We start from the raw sequence: 19,116 nt of genomic DNA, 5'->3' as shown, positions 1-19,116 counted from the left end.
TTTTGGAGTCGTAAGTGTGATTTCTATCCATAATTCCAATCATTGTGTTAATGTGTTTGTATTATAGATTAATAGATTTGCTGCTTGATTCGATCGTTTTGGTTTGATTATATTTGTATTTAGTCTTTATAAGTTTCGTGTTTTTTTAAGTTAATTGACATGCATTTGGCCACATACAATCAAATTCGTAAAGTGATTTTATACCAGACCTATTAAAATCATTATATGTAATTAAATATTTTTAAACATTACAACATGATCTATGTGTCCTTGATGAGAGGGCGTAAAATACCATTCATGCTGGTTGAATAGCGCCTGAAAACTGTCTGGACCCTGATAGGGTGTTCCGTGGAAAGAAGATCCGTCAGAGATCTCAATAGGGTGCGTGGGAGTACCGCGCGCAGGTTCTATGGGGTCCGTGTCCTCGTCCATATCGATCGCATTATCTTTGGATAAATGATCTTCTGGTCCCAACAGGTTAAAGCCCGCTGGTTCTTGGATATAATCTGCCGGGTTGAACTGGCCTTGGAAGAAAGGAGTGGGATCGCCAAAAGAACGATGCGAAACGGAACGTTGAAGAGGTATATAGGAAGGTTGAGGGTTACTGGGATCATTCTCTGAATTTGGCCCAAACGAGTGACGGTATGAAGGCGTCGAGCTGTGTGAGGTAGACCGTCTTGCTGGCTCAAAGAGGTTTCTTCTACGTCTCTGAGGTTCTTCGCTCATCGTGCTGGAAGGAGCTCGCATGTTCGAAGGTCCGGCCTCGTGATCATTATGAGTAGTGATCGGCCCTTTGCCTCTTCCTCCTCTTCTAATTGCTGGCGGCATATTTCCTGCTTAACGATTCTTTAAATCACAATAAACAATAAAAGACAAACTGGAATAACAATTCGAATTTGTCCTATGTTCTTGTCTAGACTCAAGTATGTGCAATTGTGTTATTGAGATTAAACACATAAGGATAGTGTTTAATTCACTCAACGTTGGCTCTGATACCAACCTGTCACACCCCAATTTCCACGTGTTTCACCGGTGGGCCCGGTGGGGGATTATCGTGACGTAGTTGGCAGCAATATAGTCAAACCACAATATTTAAATGCACAGCGGAAGCATAAAGATAAATATATTTCAACAATCGAATGTAATATCCAAGTATAACCAATCGTCGAAATATAATCCACATGGGATCAAAATAAGATAGAAAAATAATTGTTCAACAGATATGGCATCCCAAGCTTGCGAGACTCTAACGATGCTTAAGGAGTGGCCAGCCTATTTCGTACAGAACCTGCATTTAATCTTTTGGGGAAAATACGTCAGTTTACACTGGTAAATACATTCAACCGACACATTTTGAAAAATGTTTCATAAAATTGATTTGAATGCACAAGGCACAAACTCTTTATAACTTGGGATAATTTATCAATTAAATCTTGTAAAAGAATTACATGTTCAGTATGCGTTCGGTCGCCCGGGTCGTGCCGGGTTAAAGGTTAATAGACACGCCACAAAGCATAAAAGCCGTGGTGGGAAAACCAACGGTTATACTTTTAATAATATAGACACATTACGGGTGTACGCCTACACCCGTGTGTCGGGGTCGTGGCCATTTCGTAAAATGATGCCAAGGATATCCGGGACATGGTCATTAAGCTCCCAAAGGCGTAAAGCCAACAAAACAAGTTTTTAAACGGGTCACATTGATAATACCCAGCTACAAGTGAGTTGGGGTCAATTGCCCGACCAAGCGGTATTTTAAATACCGTAACCCAAGCCCGTATAACGGAAAATAAGTTAAAAATATTTACCTGAGCAAGTAATATCCTTAATAAACAAATGCAAGTTTCTTTTACTGGTCTCCTATTCTGGAACGAAGGTTTAAACAACCTATTAGAATCCTAACGGGTCTTTAATTTAGCCTTAACTTAGACCGGTCAGTTTCAAAGGATAATTACGGTTTAATCGCGTGAAAGGCGAAAACCGGGAATGGAATGTGGTTTGGACTCAACAAGTTTGAAGACTTGTTTTATATGGGTAATATAACCACACTCTGGATTTTGAGGTCAAAACAATAAGGTTTGACCCGTTTCGGCTAGTTTAAGTAAACTAGTTACATAAACCGAACCATGCGCGCAAAAGGCGTAACGGGTGTGACAACCGGTAATTTAAGGCTCTTAATTTCGTGATTAACAAGCGATTAATGCGACAATAAATAGTGTTTACAGCACGAATTAACTTACTTAGGCCTTTGGAGTGCCTAGGAACGCTTATCCGACTCTACAGTACGCGTTTGAAGATTCACAAGGCATCTGCGGAACATCAAATGACAACAGACTGATACCGTGCAAAATACTGACAACGCCGCTATTATAGGCCTTTTAATTTTAAAATTTTTATTCTATGGAGTTTGGGTTACGATACCGGGTCTCATAGGAATTGCGGGCCACTTACACACGAGAAGGACTTGTAGGCCCTGGGCCCAAGCCTAAAGCCCGCAAGCCTACACCTGCACATAATATATTACATCTTTACTACAAGATTTTTCTCATGAATCTTACCAAAAATCTCTCTTAAAGATCTTGTCTCAAAAGTTTATACTATTTTAAAAGATAATGCCTGTCCTTTAACCTACAAAGAGATATTAAGTGCAAACCTACACGTTTCAAGCTTCTACAAATACACTCCTACAAAACACAAACATCCTCACTCTCCTCTCTCTTAGCCTGCATATAATACTTGCGCACATATATGAAGAAACCCTCATCTCCTTCATATTTTCTTTACACACACAGAATATGGACCATAAATCAAACTCACAAACAAGAACACCCCTCAAACCTCTTACTCTCGGTCTCCCCTTCCCCCTCCGGTGAACCGGCCGGAGCCGGTGGTCTTCTCCGACGATCGACGCACCCCCACCCCCTGTTAACAAAAGGACGGCCACCACCACCGTCTAGTGGCGGCGGCGATGGTACATCAAGAGAGAGAGAGATCGGTGATGAAAGAGAAACCGAGAGCGATAGAGTGAGATCAGAGAAATCGGCGGCGGTGCGGCGGCGTAAGAGTCGGGGAAACAAGACGGGGAGCCGGCGACTGAGTCTTCCGGCGATGATTCGCCGACGGCGACAGAGGTGTTCTGAATCTTCTCCGGTAAACTTCCGGTATAACCCCCATCATTTCCTTTTATTTCTTGAAGAATGAGGATGAAGATGATATTGTTTGTTGCCGACCAATTTCCGGTTCCGATTTGTTCAGCTGGTTCGTTTCACTCGTGGTTCAGGATTGATTCAGATTTCAGGATGGTGCAGCTTTCGGGTTCCGGGTTTGGTCCGACGGGTTTCATTGGTATACCCCTCCCCTTTGTTAATTCTATTTTTTTCTAATTAGTCTGATGAGGATGATGGTTAGGTTATGATAAAAATATGTTAAAAATGATGTTTATATTTCGGGTCAGTTAGGAGCTCACGGGTGACGTCTCGGGTTCGGTCAAACATCGGTCAACAGATCAGTTCGGGTCAACGGCTCGGGTCAACAGTGGTCAAGTTTCTTTCGAGTCAGGCGGCTCGGTCAGATTCAGCTTCGGTTCGGTTGACTCGGTCAAACCGAGTCAACCCGGTCAAACCGAGTCAACCCGGTCAAACTCAGTCAACATAGCAAGTCAACTCAGCGGGTCAACCCGGTTGACTCGGTCAGCTCAGTAAACCCTTTTCGGCGTTTCGACACGAAGACTTGGTAAAAGTTAACGACATGTTTACTAATTTCGTTAATCATTCCTTATTTTATTTCGTGAACGAGCTCGAACCGACTTAGTTTAGTGTTTAATTTACATTTTGTCGTTTTACGAAAATCATCCATATTGATATTGATTATATGGTTGAATTTTGAAAAATATATCGACACTTAGATGTCGGGATCATCCAAAAACAGAGGAAACTCTGTCCGTTTTCGTTAAAAACCCGGATTACAAAACATATTTAAATCTTAAAGACGACACTTATCGAGATACAAGTTTTTTTTATAAAATAAATATAGAAGTATATTTATTTGGCGATGTTTTACGAGTTATAAAACGAAACTATAACATTTTGACACAAACGGAATACTAATCAACGAAACTCGAAAATTTATATGTATTTCAAAACGCATTGAAACTCGAATGCTTTTACGACATAAGTATCATTAGTTATACTTATTTCAAACAACGTGCTTCGTATACTTTTATAAAAATAAATATAATGTTTTATATTTATTTCAAACGATGAAATTCGTAAGCTATTTCAAACATTTAATATTCGGAAAATCATAAAAAAATAAATATAATTATTTATATTTATTTTAATCGTCTAGAATACGTATATTTTTATAAAATGAGTATAGTCGATTATATTCATTTCAAACATCGAGTTTTGAATATATATATATATATATATATATATATATATATATGTATATATCTCTATCCATTTCCATCCTACGAAAACTACAATGGCGTAGTACGGTGTCATATACGACACTTCGAAAGAGCTGTACTACTATTCACCTACGATTTCTAATTTACGACAACCAACATGGCATCGCAGGTATATATTTATATTCGAATATATATAGATATATATCTTAATCACTCGAAAACTAAGTCGATCTCGAGACTTAGATTTATCCCGATTATAAACGAGATCAAATAACCATTGATCGGTTATTCTAAGTCAAACTAACAACACCATCGTGGAGTCGTTTTATTTACGACTCGGTAGAGCTCGGACACGTAGTTTATCTACGTTTAATTAGAAACTTATAAGTATTTTCCTTGTTAGGAATACTATAGTTGCACGCTAGCTAATTCAAGTTCTTGGAACGACACTACGGAATCACACTAAGCTAGCTTTGCACAGGAATGTCAAGGTGAGTTCATAACCCCCACTTTTTACTGTTTTACATTTTTATAAATGTTTTCGGGGGTGGAAAGACATGCAAGTTTTGCAAAAATAAACAACTTTTCGTTGAACGAAAACTCATATTTCTAAACCGTATTGCGAATGGATTTCAAGGAACTCAAATGGTTTACGAACGGTTTATACTAAACATACCGGTTTTACAAAACAAACGCGTATTTTCACAAACGTGCATGATTTTCATGACTAGTGACAAGAATGTCCTAGTTACTACAACGGGACTGGGTTGTTCTGCGTACGAACAACGAGACAACCCAATGGGTTTATGTCCCCATTTTACTTTTGAAATACATATTAACTAGGGTATGATTAAGCTATGGAATGAACTCTTGGATCACGTGCGAATAGGCGCTAACTTAGGCACCATTAATCCTTTTAAGGACCACGGAACAGGGGGTAGATCTATCGGGTACGGGCGAGCCCCACTCACGGTCCTTGTGCGGCCACTTAGAGTGCTTTTGTGTCCCTGTCGAAGTGAATCGACACTTAAATCGTCTACCGGGTTGAGTGCTTCCTATGTCGGCACACATATTAATGTCTTAGCTACACATTAATGATCAACATGTTCATAGACGCATTACATACCTACTTATAAACTGAAGTTTCAAATGTTTTAAGATTCATTTGATGTAAGCTCACAAATACATGGATTTACAAACTTTGGTAACGTTTTTCAAATTATACCTAAGTAAGAGGACGCGCTGATCCTGCTTATAAAGGTTCGTTTGGGCTCGGCCCACTCTCTATCGTGCAATGCACAAAGACTATTGTGGGCTAGACTCACAGTTTTTCATATATCATGCCAAGAAAATAATTTTACTATATTTTCTCAAGAACTTTAAAACCGGTTGTCAAAAAGATTTATTTTAAATCTTTTCAAGACAAATTATGAACTCGCTCAACTTTATGTTGATTTTTTTTCGCATGTTCTTTCTCAGGTTGCGTTTTCAAAGCTATGGAACGGTTGGAATAGGAGAACCCATGGGAATTCGAGTACTTAGTGGCGTTCACTTTCTAGAAGTCTTAGCATTATTAGCTTCCGCTGTGCAATGAAGATACCGGTCCAGTCACGCCAGCTCTGATATTTCGGGGTGTGACAGATTGGTATCAGAGCTATAGGTTTCAGCGAATTAGGTTTCTGTAGAGATACCTAGGCTTTAACCGCACTTTTCTCTGAGGACTTAGATTATTAAGACTTTGAATACATACAAAACGCCTAAGACTCGAATATGGGTTCCAACCGTTGCCGAAAACAAGGAGTCAGCAGTTTTGGTTTTAAACATACACAAGTGTTGTGTTGATACACGGTTCACGAAACAAATTCATACATTAAGCAAAAAAACTTGAGAGTTTTGATAACACGTATATAGGACCTTTGGAAAACTCTTGATGAGAAACGTATGTCAAAATTCATTAAGGGTCCTCACATAGAAACAGTGACTAACAACTCGGGCAAAACGCCATTATCTATAATGTCTATGCTTTTTAGTTACCCGAGCAGGAAACCTACGTGGAACGAAACGCTATTGCACAACTATACATGAAACTTAAACTATACGTCAGCGGACGTCGAAGTACATCACACACACTTTCAAGGCAATGACTTTGGAAAACATGATTGAGCACGATAACAACGATGCTAATCCCAGCAGCGGGAGAACTACCGACTGCGATGCGGCACTTCGCCACGTGATCCTCCAAACGACATGAATCACGCTGAGGTATGTTAGAACAAGATTTCACAACAGTCACTACTTAGTCTAATGAGACTCATAACTATTGGTGTTGCAAAAGAAGTCACATGTCTCCGCATTTCCCCTTCTTCATTAATGGCGATTATGCTATGTTCGACATTCTATGGTAAGGTCACATAACAACCAATCATCAGGTGAACTTCCAGGTAAAGTCCTTAAATTTCTTTTATTGAAATTCCGACTTTTGCATCTAGTGAGTAGATTTTTTTTTCATTTCTACTTACCTCTAATGGTCATTGCATCACAAAGATTTTATTTCATGATAGCGAACACTCATTTGCTTATTTCTTAACAAATTCATATGCTACACATGCATTGTTTTTTTTTACGCATGTGGCTTCACTTGGAATTGTTGCTTTATCAAGTTCCAATATTATTTCGCTATCTTCACTCCTTGCATTGATCTAGATAAACCACATTATTGCATAATGTTGACTCTTTGATATCGAGTCAACGAAACTCGTTGAATCTCATTTCTTTTCAAGCTACATACACGGTTTTTTGTTGTAACCATGGCGAAACTTTCTTGTTGACACATGTAATCATTGTTGGATTGCAATTAAACCAAGTTCAATTGTTTGAAATTGCTCATAATATACATTCAATTCGAGGTTCCATATGATTGATTGAGGCCATCGTATTCAACTAAATCCCAACAAGCACTTCATTTTCTTTGAACCATAACATGCTTGTCTGGTCTTCGACTTCGTTGAATCGTTTCTTTGATCACGATCACCTTGTGGTGGCGTTTTTTTTTCACAAGTTTGAAGCTTGCGTTAACCTCGTTGCTCACATCATGTACGGATTTAATTATTTATTTATTGATATTAAATCCACTTCGTTGGTCATTCATATTAAAGCAATCTTAATACAATCGTGTGTTAAGATCATGGGACACAAATTTGTGTCATATTTCAGTGTACCTCTTAACGATTCTTTCAGCATCGATCGAACATTTTGTGATATTTATTGCTCTTCCATTTTCGATCGAAAAACATTATTTACTTGTTTCGTTTTCAATTCAAAATCCTATGAGAATTGTTTGAAACAGACATTCAGATTTACTTCGTTGAATCTCTCAATTGATTTCAAAACAAGGTGATGCTTGTTCAGTCACCACTATTATTGAATTTCGATCACTACGACACCTTGTGGTGTCGGTATAAACTTGTCGCTTGGGCTAATCATGATCGAGCGTTTCATGCAAAACACGGTGATGCTTGTTCAGTCACCGCTATTGTTGAAATTATTTCATTCACTACGACACCTTGTGGTGTCAGTATAAACTCGTAGCTCGTGCTAATCACGATCAGCCATCTCATGCAAAACTATATATGCCTTTCGTTTGACACATCATTTAAGTAGTCTTAATGCAATTATGTATTAAGATGATCATACACCAGTTTCGGTTGTATTTCGTTTCGGTGTATCCTTGCAACTCAATAACGTCAACACGTTGATTTTATTCATTTAACAGCTTGATTGTTGATAAATCATTTTTTTTATGATTCTATTTATTCGAGCTTGTTAAATTCGGGTTTCAATCATACAACAACCAACGCAAGTTTCTGTTGGTAGTAAATTGTATTGTTTCGAAAATTGATTTGTATATTGTGAACGTTCATTTGGAATTCTATTGGTTGAAATTCCTTTTTTTGTTGAAACCCGTAAACTTGGTCACATTAGTGACAGTATCACTACGCTTCGTTCACTCGACATCGATTTTTGAAATAAACTCAGTTGAACCGTTGGGCTCTTATTGATGCAAAATGTCTTTACACTCACGTAACCTGAATAAGCCTTAATTCAATTACGCGATCATTCACTTTGGTATTATTCGGACTTACCTGCGAAACGAAACAACTCTGTGGAGATAACGTAGTACAAATTTCGAGGACGAAATTTCTGTAACAGGTGGAGAATGTGACAACCGGTAATTTACGGCTCTTAATTTCGTGATTAACAAGCGATTAATGCGACAATAAATAGTCTTTACAGCACGAATTAACTTACTTAGGCCTTTGGAGTGCCTAGGAACGCTTATCCGACTCTACAGTACGCGTTTGAAGATTCACAAGGCATCTGCGGAACATCAAATGACAACAGACTGATACCGTGCAAAATACTGACAACGCCGCTATTATAGGCCTTTTAATTTTAAAAATTTTTATTCTATGGAGTTTGGGTTACGATACCGGGTCTCATAGGAGTTGCGGGCCACTTACACACGAGAAGGACTTGTAGGCCCTGGGCCCAAGCCTAAAGCCCGCAAGCCTACACCTGCACATAATATATTACATCTTTATTACAAGATTTTTCTCATGAATCTTACCAAAAATCTCTACAAAATCTCTCTTAAAGATCTTGTCTCAAAAGTTTATACTATTTTAAAAGATAATGCCTGTCCTTTAACCTACAAAGAGATATTAAGTGCAAACCTACACGTTTCAAGCTTCTACAAATACACTCCTACAAAACACAAACATCCTCACTCTCCTCTCTCTTAGCCTGCATATAATACTTGCGCACATATATGAAGAAACCCTCATCTCCTTCATATTTTCTTTACACACACAGAATATGGACCATAAATCAAACTCACAAACAAGAACACCCCTCAAACCTCTTACTCTCGGTCTCCCCTTCCCCCTCCGGTGAACCGGCCGGAGCCGGTGGTCTTCTCCGACGATCGACGCACCCCCACCCCCTGTTAACAAAAGGACGGCCACCACCACCGTCTAGTGGCGTCGGCGATGGTACATCGAGAGAGAGAGAGATCGGTGATGAGAGAGAAACCGAGAGCGATAGAGTGAGATCAGAGAAATCGGCGGCGGTGCGGCGGCGTAAGAGTCGGGGAAACAAGACGGGGAGCCGGCGACTGAGTCTTCCGGCGATGATTCGCCGACGGCGACGGAGGTGTTCTGAATCTTCTCCGGTAAACTTCCGGTATAACCCCCATCATTTCCTTTTATTTCTTGAAGAATGAGGATGAAGATGATATTGTTTGTTGCCGACCAATTTCCGGTTCCGATTTGTTCAGCTGGTTCGTTTCACTCGTGGTTCAGGATTGATTCAGATTTCAGGATGGTGTAGCTTTCGGGTTCCGGGTTTGGTCCGACGGGTTTCATTGGTAAACCCCTCCCCTTTGTTAATTCTATTTTTTTCTAATTAGTCTGATGAGGATGATGGTTAGGTTATGATAAAAATATGTTAAAAATGATGTTTATATTTCGGGTCAGTTAGGAGCTCACGGGTGACGTCTCGGGTTCGGTCAAACATCGGTCAACAGATCAGTTCGGGTCAACGGCTCGGGTCAACAGTGGTCAAGTTTCTTTCGAGTCAGGCGGCTCGGTCAGATTCAGCTTCGGTTCGGTTGACTCGGTCAAACCGAGTCAACCCGGTCAAACTCAGTCAACATAGCAAGTCAACTCAGCGGGTCAACCCGGTTGACTCGGTCAGCTCAGTAAACCCTTTTCGGCGTTTCGACACGAAGACTTGGTAAAAGTTAACGACATGTTTACTAATTTTGTTAATCATTCCTTATTTTATTTCGTGAACGAGCTCGAACCGACTTAGTTTAGTGTTTAATTTACATTTTGTCGTTTTACGAAAATCATCCATATTGATATTGATTATATGGTTGAATTATGAAAAATATATCGACACTTAGATGTCGGGATCATCCAAAAACAGAGGAAACTCTGTCCGTTTTCGTTAAAAACCCGGATTACAAAACATATTTAAATCTTAAAGACGACACTTATCGAGATACAAGTTTTTTTTATAAAATAAATATAGAAGTATATTTATTTGGCGATATTTTACGAGTTATAAAACGAAACTATAACATTTTGACACAAACGGAATACTAATCAACGAAACTCGAAAATTTATATGTATTTCGAAACGCATTGAAACTCGAATGCTTTTACGACATAAGTATCATTAGTTATACTTATTTCAAACAACGTGCTTCGTATACTTTTATAAAAATAAATATAATGTTTTATATTTATTTCAAACGATGAAATTCGTAAGCTATTTCAAACATTTAATATTCGGAAAATCATAAAAAAATAAATATAATTATTTATATTTATTTTAATCGTCTAGAATACGTATATTTTTATAAAATGAGTATAGTCGATTATATTCATTTCAAACATCGAGTTTTGAATATATATATATATATATATATGTATATCTCTATCCATTTCCATCCTACGAAAACTACAATGGCGTAGTACGGTGTCATATACGACACTTCGAAAGAGCTGTACTACTATTCACCTACGATTTCTAATTTACGACAACCAACATGGCATCGCAGGTATATATTTATATTCGAATATATATAAATATATATCTTAATCACTCGAAAACTAAGTCGATCTCGAGACTTAGTTTTATCCCAATTATAAACGAGATCAAATAACCATTGATCGGTTATTCTAAGTCAAACTAACAACACCATCGTGGAGTCGTTTTATTTACGACTCGGTAGAGCTCGGACACGTAGTTTATCTACGTTTAATTAGAAACTTATAAGTATTTTCCTTGTTAGGAATACTATAGTTGCACGCTAGCTAATTCAAGTTCTTGGAACGACACTACGGAATCACACTAAGCTAGCTTTGCACAGGAATGTCAAGGTGAGTTCATAACCCCCACTTTCTACTGTTTTACATTTTTATAAATGTTTTCGGGGGTGGAAAGACATGCAAGTTTTGCAAAAATAAACAACTTTTCGTTGAACGAAAACTCATATTTCTAAACCGTATTGCGAATGGATTTCAAGGAACTCAAATGGTTTACGAACGGTTTATACTAAACATACCGGTTTTACAAAACAAACGCGTATTTTCACAAACGTGCATGATTTTCATGACTAGTGACAAGAATGTCCTAGTTACTACAACGGGACTGGGTTGTTCTGCGTACGAACAACGAGACAACCCAATGGGTTTATGTCCCCCTTTTTCTTTTGAAATACATATTAACTAGGGTATGATTAAGCTATGGAATGAACTCTTGGATCACGTGCGAATAGGCGCTAACTTAGGCACCATTAATCCTTTTAAGGACCACGGAACAGGGGGTAGATCTATCGGGTACGGGCGAGCCCCACTCACGGTCCTTGTGCGGCCACTTAGAGTGCTTTTGTGTCCCTGTCGAAGTGAATCGACACTTAAATCATCTGCCGGTTTGAGTGCTTCCTATGTCGGCACACATATTAATGTCTTAGCTACACATTAATGATCAACATGTTCATAGACGCATTACATACCTACTTATAAACTGAACTTTCAAATGTTTTAAGATTCATTTCATGTAAGCTCACAAATACATGGATTTACAAACTTTGGTAACGTTTTTCAAATTATACCTAAGTAAGAGGACGCGCTGATCCTGCTTATAAAGGTTCGTTTGGGCTCGGCCCACTCTCTCTCGTGCAATGCACAAAGACTATTGTGGGCTAGACTCACAGTTTTTCATATATCATGCCAAGAAAATAATTTTACTATATTTTCTCAAGAACTTTAAAACCGGTTGTCAAAAAGATTTATTTTAAATCTTTTCAAGACAAACTATGAACTCGCTCAACTTTATGTTGATTTTTTTTCGCATGTTCTTTCTCAGGTTGCGTTTTCAAAGCTATGGAACGGTTGGAATAGGAGAACCCATGGGAATTCGAGTACTTAGTGGCGTTCACTTTCTAGAAGTCTTAGCATTATTAGCTTCCGCTGTGCAATGAAGATACCGGTCCAGTCACGCCAGCTCTGATATTTCGGGGTGTCACACCCCCAATTTACCACCTAGGGCGTGTCCCTAATGGAGGCGTAACGATTCAACAAAGAGCCACTAATCATATCAACCACAAGTAATAATGTATTTAAATACCCAATTGAAAGAAATGTATCGTTTGAAAGTTAAACCAAAACCCAAACCAAAGTATTGAGCGGAAGCATAAAAGTTTAAATGTATAATGTATCGAAACCAAATCAAAGTAACTGTTTATTATGACCATAACCACTCCAGCAGCATCAGACAGCAAGCTCCCAAGTTCCTTCATTAATCACCTACAAGCATGTAAACAAGTGTGTCAGACTACGCTGGTGAGTTCAAGGTTTGCGTTTGTTTACCAGGTTGTGTTACCGATCATGTGAGTAAAACAGTTTACAAAACGTTATGTTGTTTGTTGTTATGATAGTTGATGTTTCGATGTTGCTCATGTTAGATACCCTAGGGAGTGTGCCCATAAGTATCCGGGGAGTGGGTACCCCTTAACGACCGTTTGCTATGTTGCCTTCGTTAGATACCCTAGGGAGAGTGCCCATATGTATCCGAGGAGTGTGCCTCTAACAACCATAGCCATACCCAGATAATTAGTTCACGCCCGTCCTTACGGCCCGGTGTGAGGTTTCCCACCTAATAGCGCTATCAACTAATCACCCCCATTGCCCTCCAGGCAATAACCAAAACCGATTAAGTTATTTACCCAATGTTTTCCCTTCCAAATGTTTACCAGTTGTCCCAAACCATCGGGACGCATGCTTGAGAAAAGTGCAGTGAACTCACCTTTGGTTTGCTCGGTTAGACTTAGTTACTTGTATTATTGTGGAACACCCCGATCCCTAGTATGGTTTCAATGGTAATCAGTTTCGTGTACATAGCATTCACTTATTTATCATATATGGCTTACATGTGATAGGCAGGCACGACACACATTATCACACAAGTTATAACAAGTATTCGGGGTATATGCATCTCCATAATACAACTCGTACATCATAATAACACATATCGACAACTCACATTCCAACTCTATAAATTTTGTATTCACACATCCGCAACTACTCAACACAATGCATATTCACATTACAAGTTAATACCATATACTGTTTAATCATGTACTTCAATTACTGCTTATTAATATTACCAGTCCTATGAACCCAACACATTAAATCCCATTTACTATACATAATTAACAATTACTAATATGAAAGTTCCCTCAATACACATGCCGCCCCATTGGACCTGATGTTCGGTCCACTAGCTGACCTACACAGCCTTTCAACTTCACCTTAGCCGCCGCCGATTAAGAGGGGCCCTATCTAACACACACATGGCAGCGTATAAGTCAAACGTTTGTTTGTTTGTTTTGATGTCACCTGACCGCCCCCATCTATCAAATCACGCGCATACTATTGGACCTACAACTTCTTTATGCTATTGACCCTTACTAATTTATGTGCTGTATAATTCTAAGAATTAATTACCCTTACCCTCACCTCTCAATTAATAACACAAAATAACCACCCTCTATTGATGACCTATTTTTATAACATTAGCTACAATGGCCGACACTTACCATTACCTTCAAGCTATGATTGGACCAAAGCTTTTAGTGGTGGGTTTATAGTATATTTAAATCAACTCAATAATTAGCCGTCACTTGTTTTCTTAAACATGATTGGACCGTTTTTTTTTTGTACAATATCTAACCATCACATGTATCAAGGGGAGGCGACAAACTTGATATTACCTGTTTGTGATTTGACCGAATAAAATACAAAGAACTCACACAAATAATAATCATAAGCTTCCTGACACATTCACATGCAAACCCATCTTTACTACTAATATTACTCATGACAAATAATGAATGAAAACTCATGACAAATAATGAATGAACATCAATTCAATCAGTGTTGACATACTAACCGGAAACTGATGGATTGGAATGCAACTCGAACAAGGGGAGGGGTCTCCTACGCCTGATGCGAATCAAGGAAGAGGGGGGTAGGGTTTGTTTACTGATGTCGAAATCAAGGAAGGAGAAGTGGGGGGTTGTTTGAGTTTTAAACTGATCATGAAGATGAATTGGAGTGTAATTCGTATACATGCTCCCTTGGAGATAAGGAAGTGGCCGGTTGTTTATCTTGACCGATCTGGGCCAAGCCCACACACTTGAAATCATAAATTAATGGGCTTAAATCAATATATATTAATGGGTGGGCTTTAATCTAGTTGAGGCTTCAAATATTTGGGGTGCGGCCCTAGGCCCAATCGTGTATAGCTGGTATTCGGCCCAAACACATATGATTTCCGTTTACGTCTAAGCGTAACAAGTAACAAACATTCACCGAAACGTGTGGTAACACATTGCGTAAAAGGGAAATACAAGATTAAAAGTTACGAGGTTAGACGACACTAACCTTGAAGGTTCAGGTTGTCACATCATCCCCAACCTGAAAGAAATTTCGTCCCGAAATTTGGCAAGTAAGCATTGAGGAGTGAAGTGAGGAAATCAAGATTGCTGCGGATTTTGCTCAGGTGTGACATCATCCCCAACTTGAAGGAAATTTCGTCCCGAAATTTAGCAACCAGTCGCTGAGGAAGCTAGTTCGTTAAGCGTTTTCGCGGGGTGTCACAACATCTCCTACTTGAAAGAATTTTCATCCCGAAAATTGGTCTAAGACAATGGCTTGAAGTGAGTTCCGACGAACTCGATCTATAGATACTTTACAACGCCTGGGGCTAATCTTGTGATCGGTGAAAATCATGGTATGGTGGTTAGCGTTTTGTTATATCAGTTGCCAATCAAAGATTCGAGCGAAACAGGGGTCCCTTAAACGTCCGAAGGATTTGGCCAGCAAATTTGTTGTCAAGAAGTAATTTCCAGTAGTGGTGCATGGCGGCATGGCACAACAGGGAGGTTCGTTACATTGCGGTCGCGCGGGTGTATCATTTGTCCAAAACAGAGTTTGGTGGGTAAAGGTTAGTGTTGCAAAACGACATACGCGTGTAACTGTGACTGCTTCACTCCTAGCGGCGATGACAAGTGAAAGTGATAAGGTTCGTCTACAGGGATGCGTGGGTATAGTTCTCCTAATCCCGTGTTCGTTCGGAAGTTCCATCTAGCGATGCCATCACATGGTTAGCTCTATTGAAACAAGGGTGCACTGGAGGCCCTTGTGATCTGTCTAATTGGTGCATTCGGTACCGTCCAAGTAATGCCTCCCACTTAAACCCAATGACCACGGTTTCCACCGGAGGTTGTAGGTCGTGCAGTTCCTCTCCGTAACACCATTACGCAATTCATCACTCTCTCGTGTTGCATCGGCGTGTAACTGGGACTCTGAATTAAGCCATCATGGTACATCGCTGGATCATCGGTACTCTTGGATAGAAGTGATGCTCCGCGTGTTGTAGGGTTGGGTTTCAAAAGCTGAAAAGACGTTCCGCGACTTTGTTTTCCTAAGGATTCACAGCTCCCGGCTGTGCTAAGGAGGTTGAAGTTGCGAACCCTTCGAAAATCCTATGATGAAGCTGTGATAGTATCCAGCGAATCCAAGGGATTGCTGTACCCCAGAAGGAAATCAGGATTTGCATAAGGTCAATTCTAAAATTCCACCTAACGATGTGGAGGTAAACCAGGTAACTCTTTGGAAGACATGTCAAAAATTTCACGAATAACATGAAGATACTCGATCTTCCTTTCTTAAAGTGGCGAATCGGTGACAGGAGCTAGTATAATGGAGGCGTAACGATTCAACAAAGAGCCACTAATCATATCAACCACAAGTAATAATGTATTTAAATACCCAATTGAAAGAAATGTATCGTTTGAAAGTTAAACCAAAACCCAAACCAAAGTATTGAGCGGAAGCATAAAAGTTTAAATGTATAATGTATCGAAACCAAATCAAAGTAACTGTTTATTATGACCATAACCACTCCAGCAGCATCAGACAGCAAGCTCCCAAGTTCCTTCATTAATCACCTACAAGCATGTAAACAAGTGTGTCAGACTACGCTGGTGAGTTCAAGGTTTGCGTTTGTTTACCAGGTTGTGTTACCGATCATGTGAGTAAAACAGTTTACAAAACGTTATGTTGTTTGTTGTTATGATAGTTGATGTTTCGATGTTGCTCATGTTAGATACCCTAGGGAGTGTGCCCATAAGTATCCGGGGAGTGGGTACCCCTTAACGACCGTTTGCTATGTTGCCTTCGTTAGATACCCTAGGGAGAGTGCCCATATGTATCCGAGGAGTGTGCCTCTAACAACCATAGCCATACCCAGATAATTAGTTCACGCCCGTCCTTACGGCCCGGTGTGAGGTTTCCCACCTAATAGCGCTATCAACTAATCACCCCCATTGCCCTCCAGGCAATAACCAAAACCGATTAAGTTATTTACCCAATGTTTTCCCTTCCAAATGTTTACCAGTTGTCCCAAACCATCGGGACACATGCTTGAGAAAAGTGCAGTGAACTCACCTTTGGTTTGCTCGGTTAGACTTAGTTACTTGTATTATTGTGGAACACCCCGATCCCTAGTATGGTTTCAATGGTAATCAGTTTCGTGTACATAGCATTCACTTATTTATCATATATGGCTTACATGTGATAGGCAGGCACGACACACATTATCACACAAGTTATAACAAGTATTCGGGGTATATGCATCTCCATAATACAACTCGTACATCATAATAACACATATCGACAACTCACATTCCAACCCTATAAATTTTGTATTCACACATCCGCAACTACTCAACACAATGCATATTCACATTACAAGTTAATACCATATACTGTTTAATCATGTACTTCAATTACTGCTTATTAATATTACCAGTCCTATGAACCCAACACATTAAATCCCATTTACTATACATAATTAACAATTACTAATATGAAAGTTCCCTCAATACACATGCCGCCCCATTGGACCTGATGTTCGGTCCACTAGCTGACCTACACAGCCTTTCAACTTCACCTTAGCCGCCGCCGATTAAGAGGGGCCCTATCTAACACACACATGGCAGCGTATAAGTCAAACGTTTGTTTGTTTGTTTTGATGTCACCTGACCGCCCCCATCTATCAAATCACGCGCATACTATTGGACCTACAACTTCTTTATGCTATTGACCCTTACTAATTTATGTGCTGTATAATTCTAAGAATTAATTACCCTTACCCTCACCTCTCAATTAATAACACAAAATAACCACCCTCTATTGATAACCTATTTTTATAACATTAGCTACAATGGCCGACACTTACCATTACCTTCAAGCTATGATTGGACCAAAGCTTTTAGTGGTGGGTTTATAGTATATTTAAATCAACTCAATAATTAGCCGTCACTTGTTTTCTTAAACATGATTGGACCGTTTTTTTTTTGTACAATATCTAACCATCACATGTATCAAGGGGAGGCGACAAACTTGATATTACCTGTTTGTGATTTGACCGAATAAAATACAAAGAACTCACACAAATAATAATCATAAGCTTCCTGACACATTCACATGCAAACCCATCTTTACTACTAATATTACTCATGACAAATAATGAATGAAAACTCATGACAAATAATGAATGAACATCAATTCAATCAGTGTTGACATACTAACCGGAAACTGATGGATTGGAATGCAACTCGAACAAGGGGAGGGGTCTCCTACGCCTGATGCGAATCAAGGAAGAGGGGGGTAGGGTTTGTTTACTGATGTCGAAATCAAGGAAGGAGAAGTGGGGGGTTGTTTGAGTTTTAAACTGATCATGAAGATGAATTGGAGTGTAATTCGTATACATGCTCCCTTGGAGATAAGGAAGTGGCCGGTTGTTTATCTTGACCGATCTGGGCCAAGCCCACACACTTGAAATCATAAATTAATGGGCTTAAATCAATATATATTAATGGGTGGGCTTTAATCTAGTTGAGGCTTCAAATATTTGGGGTGCGGCCCTAGGCCCAATCGTGTATAGCTGGTATTCGGCCCAAACACATATGATTTCCGTTTACGTCTAAGCGTAACAAGTAACAAACATTCACCGAAACGTGTGGTAACACATTGTGTAAAAGGGAAATACAAGATTAAAAGTTACGAGGTTAGACGACACTAACCTTGAAGGTTCAGGTTGTCACACGGGGTGTGACAACGGGTAACCGTAGGAGTCCTACACAGGTTTCCTTAGTTAACATGCTCTAAAGAGGTTGTGGTATCAGTAGGATACTTTCTATAATGCCCGTAACAAGTTATAATCCATTATATGCCCCGTAGGGGTATTTCGGTCACTTTTAAAGATTATAAAAGAGGTTTCTGAGTTCTACAGGAAATCTGAGTTTTCCGAACAGTTTATAAAGTCCAAAATACTTTATTTATTATTTAAAATCCGTAGCAACTGGAATCGGGTCAAAATACCTTGTAGAACTCAAGTTATGTCCAAAAAGGGTATATTCGGTATTTACCGAACCGATGCCATAACCGCAGGTTATGAGCAGGTTAAAAATGATTAAAAATCTTTAAAATCCCAAATATTATTTTACATCAGTGTGTAAAAGGTTTGGTGTCGAAATTTGGGTTTAGATAGGTTTTATGCTAAATGCG

General features: G+C 39.3%; 1 protein-coding gene and 1 long non-coding RNA gene across 3 annotated transcripts; both read left to right on the top strand.

The window, feature by feature from the left end:
• Positions 1–3,009: 3,009 nt before the first annotated feature.
• LOC118484324 lies at positions 3,010–3,755 on the top strand. The gene is made up of 2 exons (XM_035980364.1): positions 3,010–3,345; positions 3,455–3,755. The coding sequence occupies exons 1-2, from the start codon at positions 3,198–3,200 to the stop codon at positions 3,652–3,654; spliced, it is 348 nt and encodes a 115-aa protein (XP_035836257.1). The 5' UTR covers positions 3,010–3,197; the 3' UTR covers positions 3,655–3,755.
• Positions 3,756–9,156: 5,401 nt separating this feature from the next.
• Positions 9,157–11,327, top strand: LOC110889170. Of its 2 annotated transcripts, XR_002563442.2 has the most exons (3): positions 9,157–9,836; positions 9,946–10,204; positions 11,271–11,327. It is a non-coding gene; the product is annotated as an uncharacterized LOC110889170 (long non-coding RNA). The 2 variants fall into 2 exon arrangements; XR_002563443.2 differs by lacking the exon at positions 11,271–11,327 and having other exon boundaries at positions 9,946–10,388.
• The last annotated feature ends 7,789 nt before the right edge of the window (positions 11,328–19,116 follow it).

This window comes from Helianthus annuus, chromosome 11 (genome assembly GCF_002127325.2).
Source record: "Helianthus annuus cultivar XRQ/B chromosome 11, HanXRQr2.0-SUNRISE, whole genome shotgun sequence".
Classification (NCBI taxonomy): Eukaryota; Viridiplantae; Streptophyta; class Magnoliopsida; order Asterales; family Asteraceae; genus Helianthus; species Helianthus annuus.
This window is presented reverse-complemented; position numbering and strand designations above follow the sequence as displayed.

Excerpts from the sequence above, each read along its gene's own strand:
- LOC118484324 (XM_035980364.1), top strand. The coding sequence starts at position 3,198 with ATGAGGATGAAGATGATATTGTTTGTTGCCGACCAATTTCCGGTTCCG. Across the intron at positions 3,346-3,454 it reads TGGTCCGACGGGTTTCATTG|TTAGGAGCTCACGGGTGACG; the intron begins GTATACCCCTCC and ends ATTTCGGGTCAG.